General features: G+C 46.2%; 1 protein-coding gene across 4 annotated transcripts in view; it reads left to right on the top strand.

Annotated features, from left to right (window-relative positions):
* The window catches only part of HHAT (hedgehog acyltransferase), a 411,417-nt gene that overhangs the window by 15,554 nt on the left and 369,726 nt on the right, over positions 1-26,137 (top strand). For all 4 annotated transcript variants that reach the window (XM_073671998.1, XM_073671996.1, XM_073671997.1 and 1 more), the window contains 2 exons: positions 1,526-1,639; positions 22,138-22,332. In XM_073671998.1, the coding sequence (XP_073528099.1) occupies positions 1,526-1,639; positions 22,138-22,332 (309 nt within the window). The remainder of the gene's footprint in view (positions 1-1,525; positions 1,640-22,137; positions 22,333-26,137) is intronic.

The following is a 26,137-nucleotide window of genomic DNA, read 5'->3' as shown; positions in this document are numbered from 1 at the left end:
CTTCTTTTCAGCTGTAGACAGGCTCATAATAAAGCGGCTCATAAGCCGGCGCTCTCCGAGCTCACTTTTTTGCCTTGCCCTCGCCGCTGTTTACCTGGTACTGACAGCTTTGGTAATCGCTCCAGATGTATCACATGTAAGTGAATTAGTGCAGACAGCTTATCCCTCCCGCGCTGCACTCCGCATATGACTGGATGTCATGCACGGCCTGTCGTTTCCCTCGAAGGCGGCAGGTTATGAAGTTTCATTGGTTCCGCTAATGAAATTAAAGTGCCGGAACCGTCTGGGGAAGCTCATTACGCAGGTTAAATGTCGGCATCGCTCTGCTGAGTAATAAGCTTTTTGGCTGAAAACGGAGGAATCGGATCCATTCTTAGAAGGGAAATCAAAGAAAAGCTAAAGTTCTGTTCTTCTCAAAGTTGTCAACGAGCTCAACTTAAAAGTGCACCACATGATGCAATTATTCACCTGTTACAAGCTGTTTCTGCTGTCAGGGAAAATCTGTAGCAAACTCTCAATTTCAGTCCGTCAATGCAACATTAACGAGCCTCGATAGACTAAAGAACAAGTCGTTCCGCACTCGTTAACTACACTGTTAGTAGAATCAGACGGAGTGTGATGGGCACCGAACAGTCACCAATACCGTCGTCCTGCCACCTGTAGGGATTCACTGTCAGGAAGGCATTAGGTAGCGTTCACATAGGCAATGCGATTTGGCCCAAACATGTTCAGTTTCATTGCTTTCATTAAACCAAAACATCCTCTTCTGGGTATAAATGTATCACAGCAAACAAACACTTCATTCAGCCAGGCACATAAATATCAGTGCTGGCTCACCCCAACAGATTAAAGTCCTTTCTCCTGGAGCAAACTTTACGCACAGAAGAGGTACGGTCCTACCAGTCTCGGTTACACCTTTAGCCCAGCAGCTCCCAGTATCAAACAGAAGTGTTCAACTCCAGGCACAGTTCACACTGAAGAGGCTGCAGCTTCCACACGTTACTCGGCAGCTCCAACACACAGACTACTCAGCTTTCCTAGCTGACCCGCAGTCTCCAGAGAGAGCCTGGCTTGTCTCTCTCCCAGCTACAGCCGACATTTCGGCTGGTCACTCACCAGCTTCAACACACTCAACTCTGCTTCATCCAGCAGACTGACACAAGGTGAACCCATTTCATCTTTCTTAGTCAAAGCTAGTCAGGGGCATCTAATCAAGACCTGCAGTGCTGGGATTTAACCCAGTCCTACCTGGCTTTGCTACACCCCATACAATGTCAAGTTATCAATGGTACATAACTGGGTGATGTGCTGCTGAAAACAATGATTTTTTTTTAGCCCACATACGCGATCCGACCATTCGACAGAAGAGTGTTTAATTAGTTCATCCAGTGACTGTACGTTTATTTATTTAGATAGGAACGAGCATTCCTACGAACGTGTATTCGCAGATTATGTAATACACCATTGTCTATTGAATTTTTACCGCTACCATTAATGTTATTGCCGCCTCTGCTTTTCTGTACAGGATGTCACCGACTTTGAGTGGAACTTCTGGATGGAATGGGCTCGATCGCGACTATTTTGGCTTATGCTGGGACATGCGCTACTGTCACAGTTTGGCAGAATTTTCCTCAGGAAGGTAGGTAATTTTACATAACCATTTATATAGGGGCCACATATGTCAGTCGGGGTATCTACCATCCCTGTTCCCACAGACTGAAGCTCCAGTATATTGTGTTATAAAGCAGAACATCGTACTGTAGGGATTATCCGAATGCACAAACCTGCGTATAGGATGGTCGTCACTCTTCGTTATTATTCCAACCTCTACAGTACATTGCGGTGATTTGACACTTTACCATAATTGGGTACAAAATTTGACCACAAAATTTAAATAAGTGATATCTAATCAATGGGTCAAAACGATTAGCTAAAAAAGAATGTGTCATCAGGAAATTCCCCAATTGATTGAATCAGATATTAATAACTATTGTGAGCTGTAACATCTATTGTGAATGGTGGATCCTGTGATATCTACTGTATATAGAGGTGTTAGCAGTCATTGTACAGGAGGAGGAGGTGAGCTGTAACATTTATTGTGAATGGTGGATCCTGCGTTATCTACTGTATATAGAGGTGTCATCAGTCATTGTACAGGAGGAGGAGGTGAGCTGTGACATCACCTGTTGTGGATCCTGTGTTATCTACTGTATATAGAGGTGTTAGCAGTCATTGTACAGGAGGAGGAGGTGAGCTGTGACATCACCTGTTGTGGATCCTGTGTTATCTACTGTATATAGAGGTGTTATCAGTCATTGTACAGGAGGAAGAGGAGGAGGAGGTGAGCCATGATATCACCTATTGTGAATGGTGGATCCTGTGTTATCTACTGTATATAGAGGTGTTATCAGTCATTGTACAGGAGGAGGAGGTGAGCTGTGACATCACCTGTTGTGGATCCTGTGTTATCTACTGTATATAGAGGTGTTAGCAGTAATTGTACAGGAGAAGGAGGTGAGCTGTAACATCTATTGTGAATGGTGGATCCTGTGTTATTTACTGTACTAGATGGTGGCCCGATTCTAACGCATCGGGTATTCTAGAATATGTATGCGGCCGACCGGGCGCAATCAGCAGAGCGGTGTTTAAATTTGGCGCCAAAATCGCTGATTGGTTGCAGCTGGCGGCCTTGACCAATCAGCGAATCGTATTACTGAGGACCGGGGAGCGGCGCTGCCTGTGCGGGTACTTCCGCTGCGAGCAGCCGGGAGATGACCGGCTGCTCGCAGCAGAAGTATCCCGACCGGCGGCGCCGCTCCCCGGTCCTCCCTTCACACTTGCCGTCTGGAGATCAGCGGCCCTAGCCGCTGATCTCCCGACTGTAGCTGCATGGAGGTCAACGGCGCCGCCGGTCGGGGTAGTTCTGCTGCATCGCTGACCTCCATGCGGCAGATGAGCCGCTAACGGCCGCCATCTTTTTCTGAAATCCCGCGTCGCTGATTGGCCGCGGCCGGACCAATCAGCGACGCGGGATTTCCTGGACAGACAGACAGACAGACGGGATAAGACGATTATATATATTAAATATAGAGGTGTTATCAGTCATTGCACAGGAGGAAGAGGAGGAGGAGGTGAGCTGTGACATAATCTCTATTGTGTATGGTATATCCTGTGTTATCTACTGTATATAGAGGTGTTATCAATCATTGTACAGGAGGAGGTGAGCTGTGACATGATCTCTATTGTGTATGGTGGATACTATGTTATCTACTGTATATTTGTAGAGGTGTTACAATTTTTTGCAATTCTGTCTGTGATGAAAATGAGACTGCTGATAAGTCTTCTGTTCAAGACATAAAGCATGAGTCTAGTATAAAGCCTAGCAGCCAGCGTGAAACTTTTTTTTAAATACATTTAACATCTAAACTTGATTTAAAGTGTAAGTGTAAGTGTAATTTTATTTTATTATTTTTCATAAATCAACAGTACATGTGAAAGTAAGAAACTTTCTAATATGTCTTTTTCGAGAAATCCTTTTCTTTCTCCTGATCATTGATTCTCAAAATTCTCAATTGAAGTGGTAGAGCTACTCATTGAGGAGAGTGCTACGTCAGGGTAATGTGACTGATAGGTCATGTAATCAGGCTGGAAGTGCACTGATGGCATCAAGAGTAAGTCCAAGTGCAGTGACACACCCCTGGTGCACTGATGCCCCTAGTGCAGTGACCCCCCTAGTGCACTGACCCCCCTCCCTCCCCAGTGCACTGACACGCCCCCGGTGCACTGACATGCCCCAGTGCAGTGACACCCCTCCAGTGTACTGACACGCCCCCAGAGCTCTGACACGCCCCCAGTGCACTTCCAGCCTTATTTGCATTTGGCCCCCACACTAGATTTCTCATGGCCGTTCCGGATCTCTGCAAAGAAAGGTATAATTTTTATTGGGGGACAAGCAACAACATAGCAGTAGCACTACTGCCATATGAAAAATCGTACCGACAGGTGCCCTTTAAGCATTGTGTATATATATATATATATATATATATATATATATATATATATATATATAATACTGCTGTTATGGAATATTCTGCACTTCATAGCTAGTAACATCCCAGGGTCATCTACTCTAAGAATTTGTGAATTAACCAGATTAAGGATAAGTGTATAAATGGAGGCTTATCAATAAAACTCTACACAGTAAAAGCATTTTACAGCCAGTAGCATTTTACTGCAGGAGAAGAGCACTTATACAATTCCCACTTTCTCGTTTTTTACTCGGAGCCGTGCCTGGTAATTTGATTGTCAGCAACTTTCTTGGAAGTGGATAAGACACTGATCTGTAATTTACTGTCGGCGCTTGAGGAAAACTTATACCCTCACATCACTTACCAGGAGCGGTCTACCGGTTCTGAATATCTACACAACAGCACAAATAAGTGACAGGTAGGGCAGGTGAAAAATAACCTATGCGTATAAACATGCAGGTTGCATGATAAAGGAAATTAAAGGGGTTGTCCCAATTACTTAAAAAGGGCCTGTCACTTGCTCAAAAAATTAAGTACCTTGTAAAAATCCATGAGCTCCCCTGATCCTGACGCTGTTTTCTGTTTTGCTCTGCGTCACTGCATTACAGAGATATTCACATTTGTTTCTTCTGTAGCACAATATGGGAAATTTCTGCCTGCAGACCAATTGGGTGTTTCTTCTATGGTGGTGTGCGCTTTCAACCCTCCCTTATAGACACTGGCAATCACAGGTTGTCAGCGTCTATGACAGACTGCTAGATCATCTGCCGAGCTGTGATTGGCAGCATCTGGAATGGAGGGGGGGAAGCGCACACCACCATAGAAGAAACACCCAGTTGGTCTGGAAGAAGAAATTTCACATATTATACTCCAGGCGAAACAAATGTGAATATCTCTGCAATGGAGCGATGTAGAGCAAAATGTACAAGAGCGTCAGAATCAGGGGATCTCAGGGATTTTTACAGGGTATTTAACTGTTTTTTGAGCAAGTGACAGATCTTTTGCAGTTTTAACTATGTAAAAAGTGCTTGTAAAAAAACATCTTTACAAATGTTACCTTTTTTATTAAAAAAGCTTCAGTGCCCCTGTGCTCCTCTGATACTGCAGAGGTTTGCTAGCGGCATCAGACTAGCCGTACGACCATGCTACTGGTCTCACCTGTCAATCTTCAGGAGCGCACCCCATCCCCACTTCAATCAGAAACCCGGTAGGCAGAGGAGCAATGCACTCCTGAAGAAAGAAGATGAGTTAACCCCCTTAAACCTTCCGAATCAGATGTTGCCCCGTTTGCATCATGTACTGTACTTACCCTCACTACGTCAATTGTCATTGTGGCATTTCTCTTACACATTCACCAACATTTGGATTCATACTCACAGGACATTGTAAACCACACTGTTCTACTCTAAGGACACCACAAATGGTCAGACATGCACCCCCCCCTACAGTGCCCACTTCACTTTTTTTTGTGGTCCCCTTTGCCCTTTGAAAAACAAGCCATATGGTAGCAGGGTCAAGAAGCTGTCCGCCTGACCTATCTTGACCTCTTGACCAGCTTCCCAAAAAAGCACCCTGTCTAGTATACACCACTCTCCCTCTTATGGGCACCTCATTGAAGATTTAGATGGTCGTAAGTTATGGTGAAATAACACTTGACAGTGAACTTACCATTAGATTTACAAACTCGTATTTTATTCCAATGTTTCTTTGACTTCGTTCTCTTCAGTTCCTCTCTTGAGCATAGAGTAGACTGTAGTCCTTTATTGCCTTAGAACAGATTATCTGGATACTCTGTGGAGAGATATTTATGCTCTGTGTATCTACCTATGGTCACCCGGTGGTTGTGTATGGTCACCCAGTGGTTGTGTATGGTCACCCAGTGGTTGTGTATGGTCAGCCAGTGGTTGTGTATGGTCAGCCAGTGGATGTGATATGGATTGCAACCTATCAAGGTGTTACTCGCTAGTCCTGGCTCCATTGCTGGATGCTGCGTCCTCCTCCTGCCCTGACTGGCTCCCTCTGCTCTTCTGTGCATTGGGTTATCATGTGATACCGCTTTCCCTGGCCTATTGCTCCTGCTCAGGTGGTGTGGCAATGCCTGAGTATTCTTGTATTTAACATCTATGCCATTTCTTTGGATTGCTTTGTTTTTGGATCCCTATAAATACTTTATCAATTCAGCTCTACTACATTGCAGGTTACTCTGCTACACTGCTGGCCAACTCTACTTGGAACTTTGTGACAAACCCATCCCTTCTACATCACTGGCTACACTGCTAAACCACTGTCAGTTGAACTCTGTAACAAACATCTCTCTGCTCTATGACTCAGTCAACTCTTTTGTACCATTGCCAGCTGTACATTGGACTCAGCTCTGCTAGATTGCCGATTCATCTCTGCCATATCGTTGTGCAACTCAGCTCTGCTCCACCGGTTCCTCATCGCTGTGTCTACTCTGCTTCCTTGGGGATTACAATTCTGCCATGTCCGTTGCCATTTTCACAAGTCTGCTGCAACAGATCCCGTGATTCAATTTGCTCCTCTTACTGCTGTTAAGCCACCACAACTTCCATTGGATATGTGATAACTTATTAACTGTTGGGGGTCCGACCGCTGGGACCCGCACCGATCGGTAGACTAGGACACTTTTATCAATGTAAGAATGGAGCAGCTGATAAAAGTTCCCTAAAGTCAGGCCTACACCGATCAATACGTTATCACCTATCCTGTGATAAGTTTTTACCGGAGAATCCCTTTAAGCTCTTGGCAACAGTGACAATATTGCTGACACAGCAAAAAATAAAGTATCACAACTCTCCTGATAAATTCATAAGTAGGGTTTACACTTGACAGACCATCACCTGCCAGATCTCATTGTTATAGAAGTCTCAGAGCTGGTTCCCCACTGATTTCCACAATGAAAGCATCTCTGATGTTCTTCCAAGCTTCGCTGGCCTTCATCTATTAGATCAGAGATCTTTGGATCTTCAAGCCTAATGTTGACAGCCCTGCCGTAGATCCCACCAAGCCTATCTTCTGATTGCTCCTTATGGCGCGTCAAATGATAGATAACTCCGAGGGTGACTTTAATGTAAGAAAAAAAACCTTAAGACTAAAAAGTTTTTGAAGGCAAGAATGTAAAGCGCACATCTCGTCCCTGATGAGAAGCACAATACCATAATTGTCCTAACGATTGTTATTAGCATACGGACAATGGAAAGCCATCGCAAATCAAGTCCTCATTTCCATTTTGCTGATTCACCGAGGCGCTGACCCAACATCTCGACGTATACAATTCTCGTTAAGAATTTAGGAGGTGATTTCTGTATCGTTTATGAAGCCGCGTGTTGTGCCCACCAGCTGAAATTACATAAATGCTAAAAAACCGAGCGCGGAACGGAAAGTAAAGGTTAATTGAAAACAAGAAAACCAATTTCAAAAGCCGAACAAGTGGAAGACAGAGTAATTATTACAGGGGACGTTATTAGGAGGGAAAAAGAAAACATGTTAGCGCGCCCCGGAGTCATCTCCGCGTACATAATTTCTGAACTAATCATCTATGGGACCATAGCGGTTTTGCTCTCATGGATAAAAGAATGGCATTACTACGTGGCGAATGATGGTTCATGAGCTGTGTTATTAAGTCTCTTATTTTCATCCACCATTAGACCAAGACTGGTGCTGGGAGCACCTGATGTTCCCATATCCCCTGAGGAAGTCTTCCTCCACTGATGATTCTCTTTCTTTTCCCTCACGAGGAAAGGGACAACCGGGCATCCATCTTGTGAATTACAACATTGCATAGATTAGTTTTTATGTAGTTCTGTTAATGAAGGGCATTATATCTACTGCCGAGCAGCCGGAGGGGACTCCTATCACAGCAACGTATGGCCAACCTTCCAGTCAGCACATCTCCCCTTGTAAAATTCATTACTGTAGATCTAAGTTACACAACTGAAGTTTGTGTTTTGCAGATTACCTTTAGACGTGATGAAATGCATCTGCGCGGGTAGCTGTTCGGCTATTTGGTCATCATCCATTTGGCCTTCAGATCTCATCAGCATTGTCCTCTTGACTAAGACTTTGGGGGTGAGGAGTGCAGATTTTACAGGTTCCCTATAAGTATAAATCTTTAGAAGTGTTGATTGTAGCGTCGGCGTCCCTGCCCTCTGCTAGGCAGGGACGCTGTTCCCCTCACCTCTCCGCTCCGAGCCCGGCGTCCTCCTCCCGCTCTGCTGGCAGCGCGCACTCCTTCCCGGCCACGGTGCTTAGGGCGCGCGCCCTCCCCCCCTCTTAAAGGCGCCGCGCGCGCCGTCCTAAGGAGTCCCCGGCCAATGGCCGGAGGACTTCACCATATATAAGGCACCTCCTCCAAAATGGAGGTGCCCGAGCAATGTTGTTGCACTGTTCACTACCCTGCTTCAGCCCTCAGGTCCCGTTTCCAGTTACCTGCCAGTTACCTGCCAGTTTTCTGCCAGATTGCTGTCTGATTCCTGCCTGTTATCCGCTTACCTGCTTGCTAGCCTGAGGTCCGACGGTCTGCCTTCCGACACCTGTCAGTCTGTCTATGGACCAGCTTGCCCGCTCACCTGGGAGCGCCCACCTGCTACCTGCCTGCTAGCCTACCAGGAGGTTCCGCCGTCACGTGCTGTGACCACCTGCCAGTCCAGAGACTCTTGCCCGCTCACCTGGGAGCGCTCATCTGCTACCTGTTTGCTAGCCTACCTGGAGGCTCCGCCGTCACGTGCTGTGACCACCTGCCAGTCCAGAGACTCTTGCCCGCTCACCTGGGAGCGCTCATCTGCTACCTGCCTGTTAGCCTACCTGGAGGCTCCGCCGTCACATGCTGTGACCACCTGCTTATCCAGAGACTCTCGCCTGCTCACCTGGGAGCACACATCTGCCATCTGCCTGCTAGCCTACCTGGAGGCTCTGCCGTCACAGGTCGTACCTACCCTTTACCCAGAGACTGTCCCGGTCACTTGCCGTGACCTCCTGCCCGTTCACCCAGAGACTGTCCCGGTCACTTGCCGTGACCTCCTGCCCGTTCACCCAGAGACTGCCCCGGTCACTTGCTGTGACCTCCTGCCCGTTTACCCAGAGACTGTCCCGGTCACCTGCTGTGACTACCTGCCTGTCTTCCCTGGTCGCCACCCGCTTCCTTACAAGGACCGCCCCCTTGTATAAGTTGCTCAGAGGTTCCGCCTCCCAGACCCGTTACAGTTTGCTCGGGCCATGGAACCCGGTGGCACCCAAGTTCCCTCGCTCTCGGACCTTTGTCATGAACTGTCCCGTCAGAGGTCCCAACAGGAGTCCATCCTGAGTCACCTGCAGAATGTCAATTCTCGCCTGGACACTCTGACTGCTCCACCAGCAACCACCGCTAGTGTCTTGACTCGCAACCCGGCAGCTCCGCTGCCCACCAATACCATGGTATCCTGCTCCGGACCCCGGCTTTCTGCACCTCCTCCGCTCTGGCTCGGGGCTTCATAAACCAGTGCACCCTGCACTTTGAACTCCTGTCCCACCAGTTTAACTCCGACCGGGCCAAAGTAGCCTTCATCATGTCCCATCTCACGGGGGAGGCACTGGCTTGGCTAAATCCTCGATGGGAGAGAGGAGACCCCCTGGTGTCCGACTTGCCTGCCTTTCTCACGGCTTTCCGGAAAGTCTTCGACGAACCCGGACGGAAGACCTCATCCGCATCGTCTCTGCTACGCCTCCGTCAGGGAAGTCTCACCGTGGGCCAATATGCCATACGGTTCCGTACCCTTGCCTCGGAGCTGGCCTGGGATAACGACGCTTTGGTGTCTGTCTTCTGGGAGGGTCTGTCCGGCCGTATTAAAGATGAACTCGCCGGTCGGGACATTCCTACCACTCTCGATGACTTAATAACTCTTGCCACCCGGATTGACCTACGGTTCCAGGAGCGTGCCAAAGAGGTCACCCGTGAGAGGAGGTTTCCACGTCTAGCTCCTACCTTCCAGAAACCCGTCACTCCCTCCGTTTCTCCCCAGGTACTCTCTCCTGAGCCTATGCAGGTCGACCAGACCAAGATGGTCAAGACCCGTCAGGACTTACGCCGTGCCGAGGGGAGCTGCTTCTACTGTGGCAGCAAGGAGCACCGGATCCGTACCTGCCCGGAGAGGTCGGGAAACGCCTGTGTCTAGGTTCGCTCAGAGAGGTCGACCTAGACAAGAATAAATCCTCTCCATCTCTGCTGCTGTCAGTCTCAATTATCTGCGGGGAGAACCGTTTTTTCGAACTAGCCCAACTTGACTCTGGAGCAGCCGAGAATCTTATTTCACAGTCCCTGGTAGAAAAACACCGCATTCCCACCAAACCTCTGGCTGTACCCTTATCTGTCGCTGCCGTGGATGGGGGCCTCTTACCACGTCCCATCCAACTCATCACCGAATCCATTACTCTGCAGGTGGGAATGCTGCATTCTGAGAGCATCTCTTTTCATGTTCTGCCTGGACTCTCTCACGCCCTCTTACTAGGTCCACCTTGGCTCCAGAAACATGCACCCGTGCTTGACTGGAAGACCGGAGAAGTCCTTCGTTGGGGACAGGACTGCCATAAGACTTGTTTGGTTCCATTCATCCCGTCCGTCCTTCTCCTACCCCAACTAATCTACCTGGACTTCCGATTCCTTATTGGTCATTTGCTGATGTCTTTAATAAAAAGGAGGCAGAGACATTACCTCCTCATAGACCATACGACTGTCCTATCGACCTGTTACCCGGTACTACGCCTCCCCGTGGGCGTATTTACCCATTGTCCGCTGCTGAGACCCGGTCGATGTCCGAATATATTGAGGAGAATCTGGCCCGGGGATTCATCCGGAAATCTACCTCCCCGGCGGGAGCAGGCTTCTTTTTCGTTAAAAAGAAGGACGGCTCTCTCCGTCCCTGTATAGACTATAGAGGCCTTAACCAGATCACGGTGAAGAATAAGTACCCCCTTCCGCTCATTCCGGAGTTATTTGATCGTCTGAGGGGGGCTAGAATCTTCACCAAACTGGACCTCCGTGGGGCGTACAACCTGGTCCGTATCCGTCAGGGGGATGAATGGAAGACTGCATTCAACACCCGGGACGGCCACTATGAATATCTGGTAATGCCCTTTGGTCTCTGTAATGCTCCTGCTATCTTTCAAGAGTTGGTCAATGACATCTTCCGGGACCTTCTCTACTCCTGCGTAGTGGTGTACCTGGACGACATCTTGGTCTTCTCTCCGGATCTCCAGACTCACCGGAGGGATGTTCGTCAGGTCCTGCTCAGGCTCAGGCAGAATCACCTCTTCGCTAAATATGAGAAGTGCCTCTTTGAGCAGACCTCGCTTCCGTTTTTGGGCTACATTATTTCTCAGACCGGCCTCCGAATGGATCCAGAGAAACTGTCTGCCATCGAGAAATGGCCTCGACCGGAGGGGTTGAAGGCTATTCAGCGGTTCCTGGGCTTCGCCAACTACTACCGCCTCTTCATACCGCACTTCTCTTCCCGGACTGCCCCAATTTCCGCGCTCACCCGTAAGGACACTAATCCCAGAGAGTGGCCGCCCGAAGCAGAGGAGGCCTTTCTTTCCTTAAAACAGGCCTTCTCTTCCGCCCCGGTGCTGCATCGCCCGGACGGCAACAAGCAGTTCTTCCTGGAAGTTGACGCCTCCTCCTCTGGAGCCGGAGCGGTACTTACCCAAAAATCGTCTTCCGGGAGAATGGTAACTTGTGGCTTCTTCTCCAAACTCTTCTCCTCTTCTGAGCGCAACTATTCCATAGGAGACCGAGAGTTATTGGCCATCAAGCTGGCATTGGAGGAGTGGCGTTACCTACTCGAGGGGGCTCTTCACTCGGTAATAATTTACACTGACCACAAGAACTTGGCTTACCTCCAGCATGCCCAGAGACTTAACCCGCGCCAAGCCCGGTGGTCCTTGTTTTTTGCTCGCTTTGATTTTGTTCTTCATTTTCGCCCGGCTGACAAAAACATCAAAGCAGACGCCTTGTCCCGATCCTTTCTGGTGTCCGATCTCGAGGAAGAACCTAAACATATCATCGATCCCGCCAGAGTAATGCAGGTGGCTCCCGTGAGTCTAAAACGTCTCCCTCCCGGTAAGACGTTCGTTTCAGTACCTGATCGGGAGAAGATCCTACACTGGGGCTATTCGTCTAAACTAGCTGGCCACGCCGGTCAGAAAAAGACCCTCCAGCTTATTACCCGGCACTACTGTTGGCCTACCCTGCACAAGGACGTAATAGACTTTGTTTCTGCCTGTGTGTCCTGCGCCTGCAACAAAGTCCCGAGACACCTGCCAGCCGGTCGACTCCTTCCGCTTCCTGTGCCTGCTGCCCCCTGGCAGCATATTGCTATGGACTTCATAACTGATCTCCCCGCCTCTGCCGGTTGTACGGTCATTTGGGTGGTCGCTGACCGCTTTTCCAAGATGGCTCACTTTATTCCCCTGCCAGGCCTCCCGTCTGCACCCGAGCTGGCTAAAGACTTTATCCGCCACATCTTCCGTCTTCATGGCCTGCCCCTCCACATCGTGTCGGATCGTGGGGTACAGTTCACCTCACGTTTCTGGAAAGCCACTTGTAAATTGCTAGACGTCACCCTGGACTTCTCCTCCGCTTACCACCCACAGTCTAATGGTCAAGTGGAGCAGATCAATCAGATCCTGACCAGTTACCTCCGGCACTTCGTTAATGCCCACCATTCTGACTGGGTGGATCTCCTGCCATGGGCCGAATTCTCTTACAACAATCACGAGAGCGAATCTTCCTCCAAATCCCCATTTTTTGTAGTCTTCGGTCAGCATCCTCGGATCCCATTTCCCGTCTCCATCTCGGTGGATAATCCGGCTGCGGAATCTCTTGTTAACAAATTTTCCTCCATGTGGGAGAGTACCTGGTCCGCACTCCTTCAGTCGTCCGAGCGTATGAAAAGACATGCTGACAAAAAACGTCTGGATCCTCCTCAATTCCGTCCAGGGGATAAGGTCTGGCTCTCGTCCAAGTATGTCCGGCTCAAGATTCCGTCCTATAAGTTAGGGCCTCGGTTCATCGGTCCTCTGGAGGTCATCAGTCAGATCAACCCGGTGGCCTATAAATTGAAACTCCCGGCCAACTTGCGGATCCCTAACTCCTTCCATGTATCTCTCCTCAAACCCGTGGTACTTAACTCTTTTTCCAAGTCTACAGGTACGCCTCCTGCTCCGGTTTCCGCTGAAAACGAGTTTGAGGTAGAGAACATTCTGGCCACAAAAAGGGTAAGAGGAAAGACCTTTTTTCTAGTAGATTGGAAGGGGTTTGGTCCTGAAGAGAGAACGTGGGAGCCCCGGGAGAACATCCATGCCCCTCTCATCCTTGCTAAATTTCTGTCTGGCCTAAAAAAGGGGGGGCCTAAAGGGGGGGGGTACTGTAGCGTCGGCGTCCCTGCCCTCTGCTAGGCAGGGACGTTGTTCCCCTCACCTCTCCGCTCCGAGCCCGGCGTCCTCCTCCCGCTCTGCTGGCAGCGCGCCCTCCCTCCCGGCCACGGTGCTTAGGGCGCGCGCGCGCGCGCTCCCCCCCTCTTAAAGGGGCCGTGCGCACCGTCCTAAGGAGTCCCCGGCCAATGGCCGGAGGACTTCACCATATATAAGGCACCTCCTCCAAAATGGAGGTGCCCGAGCAATGTTGTTGCACTGTTCACTACTCTGCTTCAGCCCTCAGGTCCCGTTTCCAGTTACCTGCCAGTTACCTGCCAGTTTTCTGCCAGATTGCTGTCTGATTCCTGCCTGTTATCCGCTTACCTGCTTGCTAGCCTGAGGTCCGACGGTCTGCCTTCCGACACCTGTCAGTCTGTCTATGGACCAGCTTGCCCGCTCACCTGGGAGCGCCCACCTGCTACCTGCCTGCTAACCTACCAGGAGGTTCCGCCGTCACGTGCTGTGACCACCTGCCAGTCCAGAGACTCTTGCCCGCTCACCTGGGAGCGCTCATCTGCTACCTGTTTGCTAGCCTACCTGGAGGCTCCGCCGTCACGTGCTGTGACCACCTGCCAGTCCAGAGACTCTTGCCCGCTCACCTGGGAGCGCTCATCTGCTACCTGCCTGTTAGCCTACCTGGAGGCTCCGCCGTCACATGCTGTGACCGCCTGCTTATCCAGAGACTCTCGCCTGCTCACCTGGGAGTACACATCTGCCATCTGCCTGCTAGCCTACCTGGAGGCTCTGCCGTCACAGGTCGTACCTACCCTTTACCCAGAGACTGTCCCGGTCACTTGCCGTGACCTCCTGCCCGTTCACCCAGAGACTGTCCCGGTCACTTGCCGTGACCTCCTGCCCGTTCACCCAGAGACTGCCCCGGTCACTTGCTGTGACCTCCTGCCCGTTTACCCAGAGACTGTCCCGGTCACCTGCTGTGACTACCTGTCTGTCTTCCCTGGTCGCCACCCGCTTCCTTACAAGGACCGCCCCCTTGTATAAGTTGCTCAGAGGTTCCGCCTCCCAGACCCGTTACATTGATAAACCTCGGATAGTTGTTGGCTGAATGCAAACATCCTTTTTTTTATACAACATCCATTGTACGAGGAAAGTTGTGTAAGTGGTCCAGCAATTGTAGTCTGATACTTGTGGCCTTGTTACTCCTTTATCAAGGTATGAGTAGGGCCACAACTTAAATAGAAAGTACTTTGTGATCAACTGATTGAGGGTGGTGCCGCTGCTGGAATTCTCTGAAATCAATGCTTACTTTGCCATTAACCACTGAGCAATTGAACAGAGTAGATCAATAGTGTGAAATTGTCTTTTAAATATGTTACCATATTTCTTAGACCATAAGATGCATCTGATTATAGGATGTACCCAGGCTTAGACTATAGAAAATATGTAAACAAATGTCGTACTTATTAAAACTTCTTCTTCTTGGAGTTTGTTCCAAACATCTTGGAGAACTGACCCCAGATTTCCGGTATATGAGGTGTAAGGCAACGCTAGTCATCATACTGGGGGATACTCGCTGCATCTGGTCAATTAAAGCACACATGCAATGTCTTTCCGTTTTTTTTCACAATGCAGCAGTTTATTATTTATCATAAACCGCTTATCACACATATAATGTCCACGAGCCTTTGCAGTGGCAGCTATGCCCACTTGGCTCCAGTTACAGCCTTCAGCAAAGTAACTATAACAATGTCCATATAACGTACCGCTTTTACCTTTTGCCGGGTCTTAACGGTTTCGTTCTGCCACCGCTGTGGCTTTTAGGCTTCCCAGGTGGGGGTCTCCAGCCCTCTTACCTTCGAAGGCTACTGGTATGTCTTCACACTTAACATCCAGCCTTTGCCTTTCAGGACTCTTGTCTTTCAAGCCTCTGCCCTCCAAGGCCACTGGCATTGCTTACACTGCTAAGGATCCAGCCTCCGCCTTTCAGGCTTCAATAGGCCTCATTAGGCCTCACTAGGCCTCACACTCTAGCGGTGTCCCACACAGGAAACAGACCTCACGCCTTACACACACTCCCCGTGTCAAGACTACCAGGGTTTATATATCCTGTAGTACACACCCACAGGACCTGTGCTGATGTCATAGTCATGTGATCAGACATTCTGGGTGCACAGGACCTGCACTATGTCATAGTCATGTGACCAGTCACCTGAGGGGGAGGTACATGGTCAGCCCAAAACACATCCTGGAGCATTACAGTAATGCCAAGCAAGCCGCTGCATTACAGAGGCTTGCGCAAATCCTTCTTTGTCTTCCTGTAATTCCAGACAGACCGGAGGATGTGAGATCAGGGCTATGTGAGCCCATATCATCAATTCCATGACTCCTTGTCCTTCTTTATTCTGAAGATAGTTCCTAACTACATAGGCTGTATGTTTGGGGTCATTGCTGCAGAATAAATTTAGAGCTGATCATCTGCTTCCCTGATGATTTTACATGATGGATAAGTATCTGCCTGTATTTCTCAGCATTGAGGAAACTTTAATCCTGACCAAATCCCAATTCCATTTGCTGAAATGCAGCATCAAATTTGCAGGACCCTCCACCATGCTTCACTGCTGTCTGCAGACACTCATTATTGTAACGTTCTCCACGTCTTTGATGAACAATCTGCTATTACAAATATTTAATATTTTGTCTCATCAGTCCAGAGCATGTGCTGCCATTTTTCTGCACCGGAGTTCATATGTTTTTGTGCGCATTAGTTTCCATGTGCTTTGTTTGCATATGGAAGGCTTTTTGGCCACCATTGTTCTAAAAAGAACACTTCAGGCCAGACATCGCTGAATGTTAGATGGTTGTAGCTAGGTCCCACTGGTTTCTGCCAGCTCTGAGCTGATGGCACTGCTGGACATCTTCCAGTTTTGAAGGGACGTAATCATGATGTGTTTTTCATCTGCTCCACTAAGTTTCCTTGGCCGCCGGCAACATTGTCTGCTTCTTTGTGCTTCTTCAAAACAGCTAGAACAGCCCATCTTGAAACTTCAGTCTGCTTTGAAATATTTGCCTGGGAGAGACCTTGCTGATGCAGCATAACTACCTTGCATCTTATTGCCATGGTATATGACCTGTGACATGAAACTGTTTTCTCCTGCCTAATCTTTGTAGCAGAGTTTGCATAATCCAGACTCAATTTTAAGCCTCCTACACAGCGGTTTCTGTTTCCGTTAATTACTGTGCTTAAATCTTCATATGAAAATGATGATCATTATTACCTGTTTGATATAATTGGTTACTCATTCACCTGACTATAATCCTACAAAATCCCTGACTGTGTGCAAGTGTACCTAGAAGAATTGATGCTGATTTGAAGGTGAAAGGTGGTCACATCAGTATTGATATGATTTAGATTTCACTTCAGATTTCACTTTTGTATATATACAGCGGGTGAAATAAGTATTGAACACGTCACCAATTTTCTAAGTAAATATATTTCTAAAGGTGCTATTGACATGAAATGCTCACCAGATGTTGGTATCAACCCATCCAATCCACACAGGCAAAGAAATCACACCATGGATGTCCGTAAATTAAGTTATGTATAATAATGAGAAATCCCCAGTATATATATATATATATATATATATATATATATATATATATATATATACACACACAGTACAGACCAAAAGTTTGGACACACCTTCTCATTTAAAGATTTTTCTGTATTTTCATGACTATGAAAATTGTACATTCACATTGAAGGCATCAAAACTATGAATTAACACATGTGGAATTATATACGTAACAAAAAAGTGTAAAACAACTGAAAATATATCTTATGTTCTAGGTTCTTCAAAGTGGCCACCTTTTGCTTTGATGACTGCTTTGCACACTCTTGGCATTCTCTTGATGAGCTTCAAGAGGTAGTCACCGGAAATGGTTTTCACTTCACAGGTGTGCCCTGTCAGGTTTAATAAGTGGGATTTCTTGCCTTATAAATGGGGTTGGGACCATCAGTTGTGTTGTGCAGAACTCTGGTGGATACACAGCTGATAGTCCTACTGAATAGGCTGTTAAAATTTGTATTATGGCAAGAAAAAAGCAGTTAAGTAAAGAAAAACGAGTGCCCATCATTACTTTAAAAAATGAAGGTCAGTCAATCCGAAAAATTGGGAAAACTTTGAAAGTGTCCCCAAGTGCAGTTGCGAAAACCATCAATCGCTACTAAGAAACTGGCTCACATGAGGACCGCCCCAGGAAAGGAAGACCAAGAGTCACCTTTGCTTCTGAGGATAAGATTATCCGAGTCACCAGCCTCAGAAATCGCAGGTTAACAGCAGCTCAGATTAGAGACCAGGTCAATACCACACAGAGTTCTAGCAGCCGACACATCTCTACAACAACTGTTAAGAGGAGACTTTGTGCAGCAGGCCTTAATGGTAAAATAGCTGCTAGGAAACCACTGCTAAGGACAGGCAACAAGCAGAAGAGACTTGTTTGGGCTAAAGAACACAAGGAATGGACATTAGACCAGTGGAAATCTGTGCTTTGGTCTGATGAGTCCAAATTTGAGATCTTTGGTTCCAACCACCGTGTCTTTGTGCGACGCAGAAAAGGTGAACGGATGGACTCTACATGCCTGGTTCCCACCATGAAGCATGGAGGAGGAGGTGTGATGGTGTGGGGGTGCTTTGCTGGTGACACTTGGGGATTTTTTCAAAATTGAAGGCATACTGAACCAGCATGGCTACCACAGCATCTTGCAGCAGCATGCTATTCCATCCGGTTTGCGTTTAGTTGGACCATCATTTATTTTTCAACAGGACAATGACCCCAAACACACCTCCAGGCTGTGTAAGGGCTATTTGACCAAGAGGGAGAGTGATGGGGTGCTACGCCAGATGACCTGGCCTCCACAGTCACCAGACCTGAACCCAATCGAGATGGTTTGGGGTGAGCTGGACCGCAGAGTGAAGGAAAAAGGGCCAACAAGTGCTAAGCATCTCTGGGAACTCCTTCAAGATTGTTGTAAGACCATTTCTGGTGACTACCTCTTGAAGCTCATCAAGAGAATGCCAAGAGTGTGCAAAGCAGTCATCAAAGTAAAAGGTGCTACTTTGAAGAACCTGGAATATAAGACATATTTTCAGTTGTTTCACACTTTTTTGTTAAGTATATAATTCCACATGTGTTAATTCATAGTTTTGATGCCTTCAGTAAGAATGTACAATTTTCATAGTCATGAAAATACAGAAAAATCTTTAAATGAGAAGGTGTGTCCAAACTTTTGGTCTTTACTGTACATGATTATGTCTCACTTGGTGAGACGGATCTTCGGAGCTTCTGATCCAAATGAGAGGTTCTCAAGCAGATTGCACAAGTGGTGCTGGTGCAGGACGGAGTAGTTGCTGGATCAGCGATGTACTGTTGGCACTGGAAGCTGTTGTACAGCAGCAGTGCTTGAACCACAGAATAGAAGAACTAAATAACAGACAACAAGAAGTGACAGGACTCCAAGTACTTGTATACTCAGGCAGCATTCTGCCACCCAAGCCGGGCTAATGACCCATGAAGATTTCATCACAGGAGTGCTTCCCAAAGGACAAAGTCATAGTCAGGCCCATCTGCTAGAGGTGGGGTGACTCAGGGCCTGGCGCTGAAGTCAGGAAAGGTGAATAAATGTATATAGTCTACAATTTTTTTTTCGTGGCACTGTGGAACAAAGGGTAAAGTTCTTACTGACAAGCCTCTACGAGATCCCAATGTGGGAGGGTAATCTAATAATCACCTACTAATGGTGCTGTGCATGGCCATCCTGGAGCCTCCTAGAAAAAGGGCAGACCTTCTTGAAAAGCTGTCACATGTCATGGACTTTGCTATAAACACCCCAAACCTTCTGGAGCCATTGAAACTGGAAGTCTTTTTTTTGCCCCTCCATCTCAGAAAGGTGAAGATCAAGACATAGAGCGATAGGGAATGGGATACAAGGGATTTGTTCTTAAAAAAAAAGAGGTCTAAGTTACACCCAAATTTTTTTTAATGATTTCCAGGATGACGACCATCCAAAGTTGGCGTTGACATAAGAAAACTCTCAGAAGCCATACTGTTTGGGATATACTGTAAGTTACTGGTAGACGTCCTATCTTGCAGGACCACAAAAAAAATGTGCTGAGTGTTAAGTGAACATTCGCAGATGACGGAGAACATATTGCTTAACCCCCCCCCCATACCTATCAGGTTATCAGTGCAAACCTCTATCTACACTTTCAAGGAAGTTTCCGTAAATGAGACCTAAAGTTTTCTGATGAGCTCTCGGCTCAGAGCTCAGCATAGACATTCTCCACCGTGCGGAGGGTTCGGTGAGACATTAGATGAGGACACAGTCATTATCTTTCCTTCTTTTCCCAGCACGTGCAGGGATTTGCTTTGAATGGCACCTATAGCCGGGAGGCAGGATTACAGAGCTGCTGACCACTATGGGCAGGAACCCTGCTGATATTTCCCTGTCCTTGTACTGATGGAAATCTCCGTAGAGAGGATCTGTGTAGGGCGGTGTATGGAAGTGTCAGAAGGTGAACCCAGGATCTGAGAAATCCTCTAATCATCCAATTTATTCATCTTGGAACAGATTTTGCTGTAATTTCACGTGTAAATGAGAAAAGCGTACAATTTACAATGTTACGACATTTTTTCCACAGAATCATCAGAAACATTTTACATTTTAAATAAAAATTACCTATATACCATTAAATCCTCTCTGGACCTGGCCTTCCACAGCTCCATACACTTATGCCTGTTTCAGTGTTACTTTTACCTGTGCTTTCTTGTTCATCCTGAGCACTTGGTTCAAGAAAACAATGCAAAAACAACAGTGAAGACTGACACACAGCAGCATGAGAGGGTGGAGGGGAGGAATGTAGCTGCACATTTACTATCTGTCTATCATTTCTCAATTTGTCTAGTTTGGATTATACAATTTTTTAAATTATTACTTGTAGGGATTCACGCTCTCCGGTGAGCATTAGGTAGTGTTCACACAGGTAATGTCGTTTGGTCCAAACGTACCGTTTTATTGCTTTCATAAAACCAAAACGGCCTCTTCTGGGCACAAAGGTTTAACAGCAAATAAACAGCTCATTCAGCAGGCACATACCTGTATGTCAGTGCGGGCTCACACAAACAGATTACAGTCCTTTCTCCCGGAGCAAACTTTACACACAGAAGATGTATGGTCCTACCAGTCTTGGTATCACCTTCAGCCTGAGCTCCAGCAGCTTCCTGCGCCAAACAGATGTTTTTATCTCCAGGCACAGTGCACACTGAACAGGCTGCAGCTTCCACACATTACTCTATAGCTCCAACACACAGACTGCTCAGCTTTCCTTGCTGACCCATGTAGTCTCCATTCAGAGAGAGACTCTGGCTTGTCTCTCTCCCAGCTACAGATGACATTTTGGCTGGTCACTCACTAGCTTCAGCACACTCAATTCTGATCAATATTCAGCAGACTGACACCAGGTGAACCCATTTCCTGGATCTTAGTCAAAGCTAGTCAGACGCATCTAATCATGACCGGCAGTGCTGGGATTTAACCCAGTAGCTTTGCTGCGTACTGTACTGTATTGTTTAAATTAAAGGGTACCTGTTGTTTCAGAACAAGATTTCATTTGTATTTGCGTATACATGCGGAATAGCACCATTCTGGCCATTATAGATCTTGTATTCTGTATTTTTCACCTGTTTTTCTCTCACTAGTTTTCATTTGTCCCTGAGTTATTGGTTGGAGACTAACTGCTATGATGCCCCTCATACACAGCACACAGACATGAGGGATTCCTGCTCTCCTGTCTCCTTATAGCACATGTTCAGAAGCAGCAGCAGCATGGAGGATATTATACAGCAGTACTGAGCAGTGTGGATGTGAATCCAGCTCTGAGTTGGGATAAACACTTACTAGAAAGCAGCAACATAGAGGACATTATACAGCAGTACTGAGCAGTGTGGCTGTGAATCCAGCTCTTAGTTGGGATAAACACTTACTAGAAAGCAGCAACATAGAGGACATTATACGGCAGTACTGAGCAGTGTGGCTGGGAATCAAGCTGTGGGTTGGGATAAACACTTGCTAGAAAGCAACAGCATAGAGGACATCATACAGCAGTACTGAGCAGTGTGGCTGTGAATCAAGCTGTGAGTTGGGATAAACACTTACTAGAAAGCAAAAGTATGGAGAACGTTATAAAGCAGTACTGAGCTGTGTAGATATGAATCCAGAATTGAAGTGATGTTGCAGCTCGATCTGCCTGTGTCTGACTTCTCTCTCACTGTGCTGAGTGCTCTTCACTCTTCCTAGAGTATAAAAGCAAGTTTAATCTGATACCTTATGGTGCTCGTAGTCTGTCCTACTTTGAACAAAATAGATTTGAGCTGTTTTTTTTCCAGAGTGAGTGGTTAGTGAGTGGCAGGAGTGAGAGAAGAAAGTGTCTCATACGTGGAGAAAGAAGCAGAATTCTCTAATAACTTATATTACAAAGTTTCTTATATTCACCTGTACTATTAATTTATACAAAGATTGTTCTAAGGACAGTACCATTTACTTGCTTTATTATATGTGTGGTAACAAAACTCTGTGTCCTTACTACTTAGAGATATTTCAATTAATACCATATTTCTATTCCAGTATCACCCCTGGCTCCTGATGGTGTATGGCATATTGGCATGCTGGCTTGTACTGGGGATGAAAGGCCTGGCTGCCATTTTTCTGAATACCGCCATATTTTACTTGACGGCGCAGATGAGGATCCCCACGATCACGTGGGTCAGCTTCGTGTTAATGCTTCTGTTAGTGCACAATGAGTCGGTGCAGGAGATCCAGGTAAGAGAATAGTGCTGGTTATTACTAGATTACTGCATCCAGGTGAGAATTATACATACACATACTTATACTCTTTGTGTTATCTGGAAGCCATATCATTACCCCAAAAATAGTATATACTGTATGTCGATCATTTCTGACCAGGTTTATTTTACTCACCCAGCAGAATCGCTCTTTCTGTCAGTATCATGCTGATAATTTTCTGAAAATTCCCTTTTAGAGGTCCGATAGTTTTCAGGTTCAAGCAGTTCAAGTTTGTGAATCCTCACAGTGCGCAGTTTGCCACCTATCATGATTTTCCAGTGCTGGGAATGGGCTCATGACTGCGAGTATGCGATTGATCATACATACACTGTGTTCCAAATTCTTATGCAAATAATATTTTCTCAGATTTTCCCAAATTACCTATATGAATTGCAGTCATTGTAATTTTCCAGTCAAATAACTATTAGAGTACAATTGAAAGGTTTTTGCACAAACTGCCTATGATAACAGTATATTTTAAAAAAAATAAAAAACTCAAACTGCACTCAAAATGCATGTTCCAAATTATTATGCACAGCAGAGTTTTCAACCTTTTCATTTTAATAAAGAACAAAAAAATGGTCATTTTTGAAATTATAAGCATTAACAGGTTATTACAAACTGAAATCAAACAGTTTTCAACTCAAAACTTTATTCTAGGTGATGTTACATTTGCACATAGGACCGCTTGTTCGAAAGGAGCTTCTGAACTCTCTTGTCCATTGAATTTGTCTGGTTTTGGATGGTTTCTGCTTCAATTGTTTTGCATGAGGACAGAATACCCTCCCAGAGCTGTTGCTTAGATGTGAACTGCCTCCCGCCATCATAGACACTCCTTTTGATGATGCTCCAGAGGTTCTCAATGGGGTTGAGGTCAGGGGAGCATGGGGGCCACACCATAAGTTTGTCCCCTTTTATGCCCATATCAGCCAGAGATGCAGATGTGTTATGTGCAGTTCTCTTGTCCTCTAATGGCTGATAATAGGGAACAATAACTTACATCTGTAGAATGAGTGAGGATGAGACAAACTCTATATTTAGTGTCCCTTGGGGGCTGAAGAGGCTATGAATACAGATCAGTGTGTGTCGGGACCGCACAGCTCTCCTTGTCCTTGCACAAATGTTACCGGCTCCCCAGACGCAGATAATGTCATTGGGGTTTGCAAACCTTTCTCTCTGCGTCCCTTCACAACGTTCAATCTCCATGTCCGTGTCACAGAATAGCTGGCAGGCCATAAATATCTAGTGGGAAAGTCAATTTGCATTGCTCACACTTCACTGTGATTTCAGCACATCTACAATATGGGCGAGGGTGACTGGCAAGGTGCATGGTGCATAGAGCCCTATAGATCAGGACATGTGTTATCACTAAATGGCTCCTTGCCGTACCCTGGGACACTCCTCCTATCAAAATTTTTATCCTCTTAATATATTGCAGTCATCATATTATATAGCACTGTGTACTTACAATTGCTCATTTTGTCTTTCTACCCAGTAATTCTTCTCTTTTCCATTAGGTATATGACATCACATGATTAAAAACTGACTAGCTGAATCCCTCTAAGCTCTATGTAGAAACAAGAGGTACGTTTTCCCTGTATGAGTCATGAGTCACTGCAAAAGTCCCTGGCAGGGGGAGGAGCGGAACAGCTGGGTCAGGAGTTGAAGAGAGGAATCATAAATGCTGCGAAAAGAGACTTCCTGTTTCTACATAGAGAAAAGAGCAGAATTAGCTGCGTAGAAAGGCAAAATGAGCAATTGTAAGTACACAGTGCTGTATAATATGATGACTGTAATATATTAAGAGGATAAAAACTTTGATGTGAGGAATGCTTTTTTATTTAATTCTTTAGCTTACATTATGTCACACATACAGTACAGACCAAAAGTTTGGACACACCTCATTTAAAGATTTTTCTGTATTTTCATGACTATGAAAATTGTACATTCACACTGAAGGCATCAAAACTATGACTTAACACATGTGGAATTATATACTTAACAAAAAAGTGTGAAACAACTGAAAATATGTCTTATATTCTAGGTTCTTCAAAGTAGCCACCTTTTGCTTTGATGACTGCTTTGCACACTCTTGGCATTCTCTTGATGAGCTTCAAGAGGTAGTGACCGGAAATAGTTTTCACTTCACAGGTGTGCCTTGTCAGGTTTAATAAGTGGGATTTCTTGCCTTATAAATGGGGTTGGGACCATCAGTTGTGTTGTGCAGAAGTCAGGTGGATACACAGCTGATAGTCCTACTGAATAGACTGTTAGAATTTGTATTATGGCAAGAAAAAAGCAGCTAAGTAAAGAAAAACGAGTGGCCATCATTACTTTAAGAAATGAAGGTCAGTCAGTGCGAAAAATTGGGCAAACTTTGAAAGTGTCCCCAAGTGCAGTTGAAAAACCATCAAGCGCTACAAAGAAACTGGCTCACATGAGGACCGCCCAGGAAAGGAAGACCAAGAGTCACCTCTGCTTCTGAGGATAAGTTTATCCGAGTCACCAGCCTCAGAAATCGCAGGTTAACAGCAGCTTAGATTAGAGACCAGGTCAATGCCACACAGAGTTCTAGCAGCAGACACATCTCTTCAACAACTGTTAAGAGGAGACTTTGTGCAGCAGGCCTTCATGGTAAAATAGCTGCTAAGAAACCACTGCTAAGGACAGGCAACAAGCAGAAGAGACTTGTTTGGGCTAAAGAATACAAGGAATGGACATTAGACCAGTGGAAATCTGTGCTTTGGTCTGATGAGTCCAAATTTGAGATCTTTGGTTCCAACCACCGTGTCTTTGTGCGATGCAGAAAAGCTGAACGGATGGACTCTACATGCCTGGTTCCCACCGTGAAGCATGGAGGAGGAGGTGTGATGGTGTGAGGGTGCTTTTCTGGTGACACTGTTGGGGATTTATTCAAAATTGAGGGCATACTGAACCAGCATGGCTACCACAGCATCTTGCAGCGACATGCTATTCCATCCGGTTTGCGTTTAGTTGGACCATCATTTATTTTTCAACAGGACAATGACTCCAAACACACCTCCAGGCTGTGTAAGGGCTATTTGACCAAGAAGGAGAGTGATGGGGTGCTACATCCAGATGGCCTGGCCTCCACAGTCACCAGACCTGAACCCAATCAAGATGGTTTGGGGTGAGCTGGACCACAGAGTAAAGGCAAAATGGCCAACAAGTGCTAAGCATCTCTGGGAACTCCTTCAAGATTGTTGGAAGACCATTTCCGGTGACTACCTCTTGAAGCTCATCAAGAGAATGCTAAGAGTGTGCAAAGCAGTCATCAAAGCAAAAGGTGGCTACTTTGAAGAACCTGGAATATAAGACATATTTTCAGTTGTTTCACACTTTTTTGTTAAGTATATAATTCCACATGTGTTAATTCATAGTTTTGATGCCTTCAGTGTGAATGTACAATTTTCATAGTCATGAAAATACAAAAAAATCTTTAAATGAGAAGGTGTGTCCAAACTTTTGGTCTGTACTGTATGTAGTTGTAGTTTTTGCTGTAGATAATGTATTTCCCAAAGCATAAACTATTATCACTATAAAATAGGGTGAATGTGAAGTTTGTGTGTATCCAGAGTGCTGCTGTTTTCATTAGCTCATATGACAACACAGCTTCTTATCCTGCACTCTTTCCCATTAATGTGCTTTCCTCCATGTCTATAGCTTGTTTTCTCTGCCCTCCCTCAAATACTTTCTTCCCTTTCCATGTTTTGAAGGTCTGTATACAACAATCTCTCTGCTGCTATCCCTAAAGCCTCTT

This window comes from Phyllobates terribilis, unplaced genomic scaffold (assembly GCF_046119375.1).
Source record: "Phyllobates terribilis strain yellow unplaced genomic scaffold, ASM4611937v1 Scaffold_3__8_contigs__length_932513732, whole genome shotgun sequence".
NCBI lineage: Eukaryota > Metazoa > Chordata > Amphibia > Anura > Dendrobatidae > Phyllobates > Phyllobates terribilis.
The sequence above is the reverse complement of the archived record's forward strand: the minus strand, read 5'-3'. Positions and strand labels throughout refer to the sequence as shown.